This window comes from Varroa destructor, unplaced genomic scaffold, assembly GCF_002443255.2.
Source record: "Varroa destructor unplaced genomic scaffold, Vdes_3.0 BEIS01000004.1, whole genome shotgun sequence".
NCBI lineage: Eukaryota > Metazoa > Arthropoda > Arachnida > Mesostigmata > Varroidae > Varroa > Varroa destructor.
In genome coordinates, this window is record NW_019211457.1 from 29,289,768 (window position 1) to 29,302,108 (window position 12,341).

The window sequence follows — 12,341 nt, forward strand, 5'->3', positions numbered from 1 at the left end:
ATGTATCAACTCCACGCGGAAAGGATAAAGGCATCGCCTGTGAGGTTTTCATAGGGATTGAAAAATATTTATAATGGATGTCTCTACTAATTGGCTTTTTTTTTTTTGATATTTTTTGCGTAAAGCGATCACTTTAAATCATCTAAGAATAGCTCCCATAGAACATTATATTAAGTATCGGCGTCATGTCTTGCTCATTTAGAAAAAGACAATTTCAAGAATCTATAGGAATACAGCCTAGTTTGAAAGCAAAGAAAAAATTCTCTCTCGCTAACCAAATTCGTTGAGCGTGTTAAATGATAAAAAAAGCTTTCTCTATAATAAATAAGTCCGTATTATACCATAGAAAATCTTTTTTGGGGAATTCAGTGAAGTACAAATTGCGCCTCTATAGTGCAATACACGTCGTCCTGATATAATAATAGCTATGGATAATTATTGTTAAATAACACAGGATTTTACTACAAAACGGCATTGGCCATTTCGTTCAGAATTCACTTTCTGATGGGCAGATCTACGTATCAATAGTTAGCCAACTTTCTGTACTTCAGTCTTTTCCACGGGCAATCATTCATCTTCTAACGGTCATTCGAAGCAAGTGGAACTCTACTGGGGCAGGACTTACAATTGTCTTACTGATCATTTGAACCTATTGATTTTTCGCTAGATGACTCTGAGCGAGATTTCTTAATTCAATTCACTATCGACCAGTTTCATTGTGGTCGACAGGAGACTATCTCCTATCCAGATTGATAAAGGACATTTATAAAACAATTGCAGATATTATATTGTGATCATTGACGGAGCCTAAAATGGTATGCCAATGAGACAGGACCTCTGAGAGACCCTTAAAGATGCGAGCATCAGGATGGCCTGGTAAAGGAAAAATCATTTTACCAGTTCGCTGCAGTAAACGTGCAATACAATCTATTGTTTCGCGTGAAGGGATAAGAGATTAATTAAAATCATTACAACTTTATAAACATCTAATATTGTACGTATGGTCTGTAGTGGTAAAAGTCTGCGAGTTTGAGAAATGGCTCAATAGCGTTTATTAAACATAGGCCGAAGTCCGCCTCGAAATCGGAACGGGAGGTTGAGTTATTTTATGGCCGAAACTGCCGCGTTTTTTTAATAAAGTTGTTTCGAAACTTTCAATTTTAAGTAGCCCTTTGTATGATTTCTAGTTGGATAACTAAAGGAGAATCTATAGTTGAACTCACTCCAATTTTTTTTATAGATTATTTTCAACGTATAGCTTGAACGTTTCGTGTCGTTTGTTACCGCGCTCTGTAACACGGTATCTATCGAAAATAAATAGCATACCCAGTAAGTGACTAGTTATTCAGTCAGTAAATCCCGCTCGTTTAAAAGCTGCTTGTTTCTGTCAGACTGCCTTAGTAATTCGTTTCAAACGTCCTGTACAGCTCATGGAAACACAAAACTTTTTGAACGCATTTAGAAAACTTTTCGTTTTCTAACCGCTTTACACGCTACGGTAAGTTATCGTGCATTTGGTAGTTGTTTTTTTTACAGCGCTATAGCACAAATATTATTCATCAAACATGGGGTTTTTCGAAATATTATATTATATCGGCAGTATGTATTAGCTGTTCTGTGAGTGATCACAGCTAAGTATATACGTTTAGTTTTCTCACAATTTTGTGTCAGCATTGAAAAAACTTCGTCGATGATTAAACATCCAGATCATCAAATTGGTTCTGTTTAGTAAACCGTTTAAGGGGGCCAGTGTAGAAACATTTGAGGGCAGTGTCTAGCTAAAATTCTAATTCACCAGAAAAATCGGTTTCAAGAGATTAATTGGTTTGTCGTTAGCTTCGTTTTTTCAGCGATTTCCAGCCCGAATTGCTGTCAACGTCAATGCTTGTAGACGACAACGCGATTTTGCTAAGCTTCGCGCTCTGGCGAGCCGGCATCCCACGTGCGTCAAACTCACGTTATAGTAAGCTTGTTTGTGTTTATTTCAATTCAGGGCTCATCGGTAACTGCGACTAACTCAACGCTACCTCAGCTTCCATCCATGTACAGCTTTAGCCCAAGTTAATGACTCCCTAATAATTGCTAGACCTCGGCGTATCATCGCGACAACAAGTGGTTGCACCTAATAAAAACCAATAAGAACAGCTTTATTTTGAAAAATGTCCTTTATAAACGTCGCAGACGAGTGAAATTGCTAAAAATTAGATCGGGAGTAGCCATTTTTTGACCTGGCGCAGGAGTACTGCAATATATTTTATTTGAGGATCACTATTGAATGAGCAATGAGTAGTACCGGCAAGGAAGTAGAGCTCAAATTATCCCCACTAATGACAGACATATCTGAATACTTTAGCTCGTTTAATGTCTGTTGCAGTTTGCATTCATTTAGATAAGAACACGACGTATAATTAGAATATAAGACGATATAGATCAGTACCGCAAATTATTAAATACGCTACAAGAAAAAAATAGGAATCGACCAGGTTAGGTTTCAATTTTATGAAGATGAAGCTATCACGACCGACAAAACGGGCATGCAGCGTTGCAGGCATATGAAGTTGTTTTTTTGCAGAAAGGTTTCATAATTGATATAGTATCTATGAAAGAACGTAAAGGCCAAGCTCCTTTTAGTACAAATAATACACTATACTTACCTTACCCCAAAACAAACACAAATCGACTCAGCAAGAAGGGTGCAAACCTTAAAGGTAACAACGTAATAAGACAGATACAACAATAAAATGACCATTTAGACGCTTACATATTTTTTGAACTCGCTATATTTTACAAAAATAATTGCTATGCACTTTATTGAGAGTGGAAGGTAGCATTAAAATCCATGAAACCCTTTCCCTTGGGGGTAGCACGTGTTACGAGAGCTAGAAAGGGCAAATTCGATGCCCTTTCCACGCACGCTGGGGAAGTCATTCGGAGTTCGGCGACATGCTCGGAGATTAGACCTCTGAACAACACGACCGGAACGGCGTCAGCAACGACGACGACGTATTCGTGAATGGAGCAAGCGTAAACTTTGTGAGAACATAATAGAAACCGGTTGAAGTGGTTCAAGTGTCCTAAGGCTGACTAAGTGTGACCATAAAAGGGCCCTAATCAAATGAAGGTTTTTAGGACGATACTGAATTATCCAATGGTAAGCTCTGAGTGCTTTCAGACAGCTCTCGATCTAGGTTTAAGAAAGTCAAATCGGAAACGAGTCAACGGAAGATCTAAGCACAAATGACTAAGGAGTACCTATTAAGCTAACTTTTGAAATAAGTAGTATTGTTAATAGTAACCTGCGTAACTATTTGGATCAGAACTTCTCTTGAAAAACCTAAGACAGCTCATATCATATGTTTTGACTACCCATGAAGTGACCACCAACCCAAAATCTGAAAAATGTGCTCATTGTGTAGCAAAAGATGCAGGAATCATCCGAGCGAGCACATTCATAATAATTATAACAAATATATTATCCATAAACGGTAAACTCACTTTCAGCACGTTACAAACAGTAATAAGAGGTAAGGAAGAAAAAAACTATAACATGCAAGTTCAATGACTCGGCCTTCAATTCCAGTTATCTCATCTATTTATTTAGACGTACAATACATAATCAAATCTGTCTGGTGAAAACCAGCCGCATCGCTCGATGATAGCGTTAAATCGAAGGGTTAATCTCTCTTAATGTGGGATTTTTTCCAAACGTCGTGGCAGGAACACAGTTTGTCAAGAGTTTCCTCGTTGTGGTCAAAGCAGCATAGTTTCTATAGTTACTATACAATACGTTTATCTTTTTCGAAGGGTGTAAAGGGGCTTCTTTGATCACGACGTAAAAGTTAAGCTCATTCAATTCATCATTTTTTATTAACTCTATTTCCTTTTTATTATAACTGGCATTGTACGCGGCATGTATCTTTGCTAAGCTCTTTTCTGTCGTATATCGTATTCGACTGGCAGTAGGAAGATAGTTGACGTATCTGCTCCGTCTAGTCTGCTTTTCGTCAGCCACGGTATTTTCGCGAGACTCGTTCGCTATGGCTGTTGTTTTTGGGGGATTAGGAGGACTGAAATCAAAGAGCCCCATATACAAAGCTGTTCCGCTTACTGCATCCGTTCTCGGCTAACAATAACCGGTAACTATAAGGATACTGTATGTGAATAAATAAGGGATTCGCGGTATTCAGGAGTCACGGAAACAGCGTAAGCTAACTTTTATACAAAGTTAATTTATGCTGGTTTAGCGATCGCAAGTTTGTTTTGGATACCAAACCACGCTGCGTTCGACTATAAAAGATAGGCGCCGACGAACGCTGATATCTGTTGGACGAAGAAGTAAGTGGCTTACTCAGTTCCAGACCTAGCAGGCTATGAAGTTCATCGGTTGAGTGTTTAGTATTCTCTCGACGAAGTAGGAAAGGTATCGAAAACATGACGATGGTTGGCTATCAAGTATCAATCCGCTGCCGTGTGCTGTTCGTTATTTATAAGACATTTCCATACAAACTTGTTATCGAACCAAGGTTAATATTCTGTTTCGTGTTAATTATTACTCTTTATTCGATCTGTATATATATATATATATATATATATATATATATATATATATATATATATATACACACCTCGAAACGGAAAAAGATTCAAAAAAAGACACTCTTCAATAATCCACAGCGTACGAGAGGGTACGATACCAAAGCTTGACATTCATGTATAAAACACCCCATTTGGGATAACCTGAAGGAGGTGCTTTATCGTGAGCTGCCCAAATCAAAGCGCGATTTATCATTCTAAATTAGGCAATTTGTTTGAGTGATAACGATAGCGTCATACGTCAAGTAAAAGTGTTTCAAAATACAATATATAGTTTCAATTAGGAAATGTTGCGATCGGCGACTGTCCACACTGAGAAAGCATAATTTGGCGAGCAGTGCAACTTCCAATGTAAGTCAATGATTTGTTTGCCTCGAAAACGGACAACTATCGCCGCAAGAAACATACGTTGCATGCTACTATTACTATTTAAGTTCGTTTGCTACTTTAGAAGTTGCAGTACCTCAAGTAATAATGAAAACGAAAGTTAGTTAAAATGTAATCACTAATAGAGACAATTATGAGGGTCGATAGATGTGCATTTCATATCAAAATTTGTACCTTTATGCGATTTTAACTGGCAGTAAGGGGAAAAAACTGAGCAAATATAAGTAAGCAAAGCCTTGTTGTTTTTGTTGTCTGCAGAAGCCAATAATTACTTATCGTTAGTAAGTTGTTAATTAAACTTCTTCAGTACAGCCCATAGCGAAATCGAATGTTTTTGAATCGAAGCAGACACAGATCTAAGCCCAACGTGGGACCCAACGTGGTTGACGGCCGCTTTCCTGAATACCTTCATCATTTAATAGCCCTGACCGTGTAGAAAAATATATTTTAGGCCAAGGTAGTTTATCTGCACGGAATCCCCTTTCTAAGATGTTTAAGGGGTTTCTGTCACAAAAATCAAAGTCCATTTGAAACAACTAGGCCTCTTTATTAGATCAATACGCAGTTCCTCTTAGCTGTCAGAGCTGGCACATTATACTAGTCTGCATAGATGACTTTATTGTACAAACTGTATGGGATCATAATAATGGAGAGCAGTGCATGTAACTTGTCGTATAATTTCTGACCGGCGTTCTTATGTAATCTAAATTACGTCCAATCAATTCACGCGTAGTTACAAATACACGGCAACGCGTATGAGGCTAGGATTGTTCGATAGGTACATATCAGACGACCACTACAAGCTATAACTACGTGTTCTGAAGTAATTTGATTGTGATAATAGCTACAGGTAGACAGGTGTTACTATAAAAGGCTATTACGTGAGTGTTATCGAACGGAAAAATAATTATTGCTATTTTACGGTCGCGTAAGCCGATCGTACTCACTCACGATTTGAAAGTCTGGGCAATTTTACAAGGTGTTTTTTTCGATGACGACATGATTCACAAGAGCTACTATAATACGCAGGTAACAGTACAAACGTTGAATTGTTTTTAGTGAATGCATTATAGAAGTAATTAAAGTCTTTTATGACTGGACGACATTTTCTTGTGTTTTTTTTTTTTTATAAAAATATACCGTAATAAGTTTTACTGCATATTTTGCTTTGCCGTTACTTTATTCTCATAATTGTATTCGAGGCTGAGCTAGCCTGATGAATAAATAAAGCTCCTCTCTCACTTGAATTATTCTATTATATGTTTTTCTACGACGCAACAATTTTTAATGGCGCTTCATTCCGTTAACAAGAGCTCTACTCCTTGACCTACAATCATGGATGTTTGCCAACGCATTAAGCCCTTCGGCCAACGTCGTGTCTTCTTAAGACCTAATATATTGTCTAACTAGTCCCCCGGTTTCTAGACGCAGTTCGTGCATAATATCTAAACACGCATTAGCTGTCATCCAACCCTCGTGGGCGACAACACAACACACAGGCATACAGTCTTATCCGAACATTACCAACGCGGCTTAACGCCATGGTTTGTACAGCAAGTCCTGCGAGGCAGCCGAAGTAGCCATTCGGAAGTTTAGTCTCTCTTAGCATTTGTCCCTTTATAAGAGACCACAACGTATAGCACAGATCCTATGCCGACCACTCGCGTGAAGCTTCTTGGTAGTAGAGTCAATATGTTGTACGGGTTAACAGTGGCTGGTGAGCGGAATGGACATCAAGACGAGCCGCGAGCCAACGCTACCCCCGAGGCCGAGAGGAGGAGTAGAGTTCCACCCCTTAGTAATGGCGTAGGCTCGAGTAAGTGTACAACCCGTCAGATCCCGACGTGATTGGTTGAGGTTGGTGAGGGGTTGGTCCCGAGTCTGACCGATTAGTTCGACCGGTCTACGGAAGGTTTCTGCAGTCGCACCCCAGAAACAATCATGTGTTTCGGTGATACTGTTTTCTCGTACAACTTCAATCGACCTGATCTCGTGATTTTTCATACTCTTTGAATAGCTTATTACCTTTAGACCGTTTTCCCTGAACACGTTCAGCGAATGGTAGCGTAGGCTTATATAGAGGGCTTGGTTGAAAAATCCGAAGCACAAAGTTGAGGTTAGCTCACTTTTGCCCTTCGCTTTTATTTTACCAGCCTAGCCTTCTATACTGTCCTTAGTCGAATCCTCTGCCCCTGGCAAGTTCCGGATTGCTTTGTCTTTTTGTTAATGCAGCAGTCCAGATACTGGTTGTTCCGTATGAAGAGGAGGGTACTACTCCAATTGCAGGTGACACGTTTCAGCGATGTCATCGCCATTCCCTCCGGTGCGGCAAAGAGAACCTTAGTCGTTCCCGTGAACGTGCTTCTTAAACATACTTATGTTGGCTAGACGTTTGGCGTTACCCGGGCCGTATGCAAACCGATGCCCAAAGTAACCGTCACACCTCATCGGAAGGATCTGTTCAGCGGACAGACGCAGAAAAAAACAAGAGAAACAATTAAATGATTAAAATACCATACATATGATAATCCTCCATATTTCGAGTTCTATATAAAGGCAATACACTATACGCCTGGCTTCCAGCACGAAGCGAATCCGATCTATGCCCAAGTTTGAGTCTAGACGATAACGTGTTCCTAAGATTAGGGGGCAAATACGTTACCCACCAAGCCATCATGGGGACAAAAGGGTACTATAAGCCTAGAAAATCACAAGCAATCACCATTCACGAGGTGGCTCGTTTAAGCCAATGAGCCGAAGATTAAATATTTTACACAGTTGCCTAGATCGATGAACGGCAGAGAGTGGACTACAGCATTTTATTATTTATTTTTATTTTAGCGATTATTATTTAAGCAATTTATTATTAGTAACGGGCTAGTGGTGAGTTTAGTATTCACCAGATGGGTATACGTACGAAACGAAAAAAAAACCCACGACTCGAGAGAAACTAGTTCATCATGCAAATCCAGTTGCAAACGGAAGCTATAAACAGAACGAAATTTTCATCGGAGATTACTTATCGGCGAAATCAGAGTTTTCTTAAACTTCCTTTCTTTAGTCCTATTCAACGCTTTATGTTATTGGATCATCACTTCTTTTAATGACCCACGGGTACAGAGCACTATCGAACCGAGTGTTTAGTATACCCCATCGTCCAATAAGAAAATCAAGATCAACAAGGCATATAAGATACGAAAAAGATCCCAGCCGTGTGGGCTTATTAATAATAATCCCTTCAGTTCATCATACAGCGATGTATGCCAAGAATACGGCTTACTGATATGGTTATTATTGCTATGACGGGAACTTACTATCTCCTTTTTTTTTTTTATTTCCACTGTCAATCTTTTTAATCAGGTATACTAACGTGATAACTGTGTCATCACCGTATTTTCGTAACATGACGCAGTCAACGATAAGCTATTATATCGACGTTGGTTGGTCTTATCTCAAAATGTCACGATTGTTTATGCTAAAGGCCTAGTGGGTCACCGGGCTTTATCAAAGATCTCCTCTTTTCTTTTTGTCGCTAAGCCGTTTATATATAGTACCATTTTTGAAACGGCTTCATCTTTCTCCAAGCCGCCATTCGATTGACCTCAGTTTTATTTTTTTCAGTTAGACTTCTCTCTCGATTTTTTGCCTTTCGGTAACTTCTGCCGGCTCGCCCATCCCAGAAGCGTGTTTTCCCGGTAGCGGGATTTGTTACCTTGAATTAAGTGCCCTTTTCGCTGTCGCTTCTCTTCACTCTTTGTCTTGTACTGCACCTGTCGACTTTTACATTTGTGGCTGCACTGGTTTATAAGCTAAGAAACAACATGATTATACAATATGATGAACTGTTTTTGGTTCTGTGCAAAAGAAATTTCTCGGGTAAGACACAATTCTGTGACGTATTGGGGTTCGAGATCAATGATGATCTATATCCTACAGGGCACGAAGTTTGTTTGATAAGTTATATTTACGATAAATGGTTAAGTTAGTGTGTGGATCTATTTGCAAGCCGAATAAACCTACAATGGTCAGATGGTTAAGTTTTATATTTACTCATGTTGGAGACACTTTTGTATCTCCGCTAAATTTAAACATTTCATTCTGTACCATTTTCTTAATGGCTATCTATTTTAGCCCGAACAGAGTGGCAGTTTATATGTATACGTTTATGTAAATATGTGGATTTTATTGTTTACCCCTACTTCATATTGGCGGCACAATAGTTAAGAGTACATTCAGTTAAACAGTTCATTTGATTTTCTGTTTATACAAAATCACTACCTGAGCCTCAACGGTGAACCCAACACTAGCTCCTACACATAGCGTGATCCGATATCAGTAAACGTATATTATGTCGGCACTAAAGTTTACGGTTGCTATTTAGGGGAAGTTGTGTATATAGCGGGCGGCTAACCCCATACAGCGCCTGTGGATAATGTCAGAAATAACTTGATGAAGCGTTTTCTCTTGGATGGACGGCTGTCTTTGTCAATCTATCTTAGACCAGGTTCAATGATTAACCAAGTGTCAAGAGCGCACATAAATGCACATAGGGTCAAAGTCAAGCGGATGTCATACTTATTTTTACAGCTTATACGTAAGTATGGTGCCAGTATGGGGTTAATTTTTTAAGACCCCTCTGAGAAAGCGGTTTATTTCAAAACTACATTGTTCAGAAAATGCAGTCGGGTAAATACTGTAGGACGCTGGCTGCCTCCGCGGCACGATGAACAACTAACCGTCTTCACAAACCTGGGATTGCCGGTTCGATTTCCAGCTGAGGGTCACTGACTGAGATAAATTAGAGCTCTTAATTTCGACCTACCATTTAGCTATCTCATCACGCCGTCGGCTCGTAGTAGATTCACAAATTGGCCTCACAATAGCACAGGTATTGTCGTATATTGCAGACGAGTGATACAAGTTCCTACAACAACCTTTGGCTCACTTCACATTTTTATCTTTTCTTTTTTTTGCTTTAGGCTCACTACATCTACATGATACATTTGAACAACAAGCACATTTCTATCAGATGCATAATCAGACTAAGATTTAGTCCGTCTTTTATTAAAATCTTTGCAGATAGGCTAAATGCCGCCAGGCTGAACGACACCCGACGTGGCCTAAGCCATTGTCGCTTAACTAATCGTTCGACAGGAAGATGCGTTTAAAAAGCTGCGTCATAGCTTGGTCTTCCATCTGCGTGATCTGTGTTATTGCATTATGGCCGGCTATTCCAGGAGTCCATGCAGGTCGGGACTTTCGTGGCGGTCGAGGAGCCAGAGCTTCTCGAGTTACATTAAATACCTCGAAACGTCTCCGTTTGCCCCGTGGAACTGGTGACAACTACTACGATCGAACATCTTGTCCCGATTCGTATGAACAGTACTATGTGGGTGGAAACGTTGCTGGCTCCGGCAGTGGAGGACAGTCTTCGGCTTATGAAGATCGTAGTTTCGCCGCACCTTCGACGTCGGCCTATAGCCATTTAGCGACGTCGACGCAGAAATCCGCTTACAAGATGTCGCGTTCGCGGAACAAGCCGGAGATCAAAATTGGTTTCCTTGGTGAGTACTCAACTCGAATGAGGCAGAAAAATAAGGATCAGGCCAGAAACAAAATGACATGGCTATTGTGTCTATAGCCGTGCATACTTCACTTGAATTATAGTAAAACAAGCCTTATCTCGGTAAGAATAGGAGTGTTATACTACTATGTACTAGCGGAGTTCAATAGCTTCACTTTACGCAAATGTCAATGTTAAGGACCTACGATATTGGGGCTCTGGCGAAAGGAGAACTTATTTTCATATCCAAGATAAGACTTGAGGAAGTCGAGACGCCAGTTGGGGTTCCTATGAAACAGACGTCACTTTAATTTATCTAATTTCACTTACAAGAGAGGTAAGCGAAACTGTACGGTTTTACCGTCTTTGCCCGTGGTTCCCGTCGTTTGAGAGAAGCGAAAACGAAGGAGAAACCTGAAATGGTACATGCGCATAAGTAGTTCCAAAGGCCTTCCTATTTAAATCATTTTGTTGGCACCGTAAAATTATAGAACCATTCAAAACCTTTTTTGATGGAAAAATGGATTATTTTTCTATATATATTTCTATATATAAAAATATTAGGATTTGTTAGGTTTTCCTCTGTATAAACATATTATGCGAGTTGGTACCTTTTCGTCTTCTTTAAATCTGTATGGTTGAAATGCTGCTAAAATAAAGACAATCAAACACATTTTAAGTAGGAAGAATCTGGTATCAGTTTTAAGAAAAAACTTAGTTACGAGCTACTAAATATCTAAACTCTTATGTTGTTTCTATCTATACAGATGCATTAATTTGGTTTTGGGCCCTTAACAACTAATTACAGTAAACTTATTCGATCTTCTTTGCCATTAAATACACTTCCAAATCTAACCTTCTATTTCTAATCTTCAGTATAAAAGTTTAGAGAAATAAACGTCTCGCTTACTGACAGATCTGCAAGAGCGAAGGTCATTGTTATCTTTGCCTAACGTTATCACATTTTTCCTTAAGAAAGAATTACTATTTTAACCTACCAAAAGTTCTCAGAATCATCCTCTAAACCGAGATAGTACTGAAATGTCTCAAGAAACATTTTTCATTAAAAAAAGCAGAGTGTTACCAGAACTGGGACTGCACTCATTGTGAGAGATCTAATATTCAGAGCAGAATTCATGTTCCAGGCTATACTAATTACATAGGTTTTGCTATTGGAGCTTATATAAACGCTTAATTTAGGTTCGAGGTGTTCAATTTAGCCGCTAGTCCAGCTAGGACGCTTTTCGTCACTATTTTTTATTGTTATTTATCGAAAAAATAAATACCTAACCCGATCTCATAAAGCCTTTTTCAAAAAGATCACGAACATCATCTTACATGATGTAATCTTTCAACCTTATAGATCACTGAAAAGTCTATATAAAGAAATGATCATGTTTATTTAGCTCGCTCCCTACATTGACTAGAACGGGCAAGTGTCTAAAACCCAGGTAAGGTCAGATATTTAGATTTAGCAATGTGACAGTGTTTCTTCTTGACTATAGCGGAAAAATCAACGAATGTTTCTGTTGCGTCTAGCCATCTCGAGTTGTCAAGACAGTCAACGATTCTTCACAAAGGCGTTCTATTGGTATTTGTTTATTGCTAAGAAATAAGTAATTTCAAATTATGAATACTAAGCGATCTTCTAATTACGTTGCTGGAGTCTGTAGGAAGAATACACGGTCCTGTTTGTGATGAATCAGACCTACATTGTCGTTTTATGTACACTGAGGCGTGCAGTTCGGTTCCATCGTTGTTAAAACGTGGGTTTGTTTCTACTTGTTTATAGTAAAAA

At 39.1% G+C, this 12,341-nt stretch overlaps 1 protein-coding gene across 1 annotated transcript in view; it reads left to right on the plus strand.

Annotated features, from left to right (window-relative positions):
- Positions 1–2,973: 2,973 nt before the first annotated feature.
- LOC111250397 (guanylate cyclase 32E-like) overlaps positions 2,974–12,341 on the plus strand; it is a 48,224-nt gene continuing 38,856 nt past the window's right edge. The window contains exons 1-2 of the mRNA XM_022805603.2: positions 2,974–3,151; positions 10,060–10,544. Coding sequence (XP_022661338.1) covers positions 10,139–10,544 — 406 coding nt within the window. The 5' untranslated portion in view covers positions 2,974–3,151; positions 10,060–10,138. The remainder of the gene's footprint in view (positions 3,152–10,059; positions 10,545–12,341) is intronic.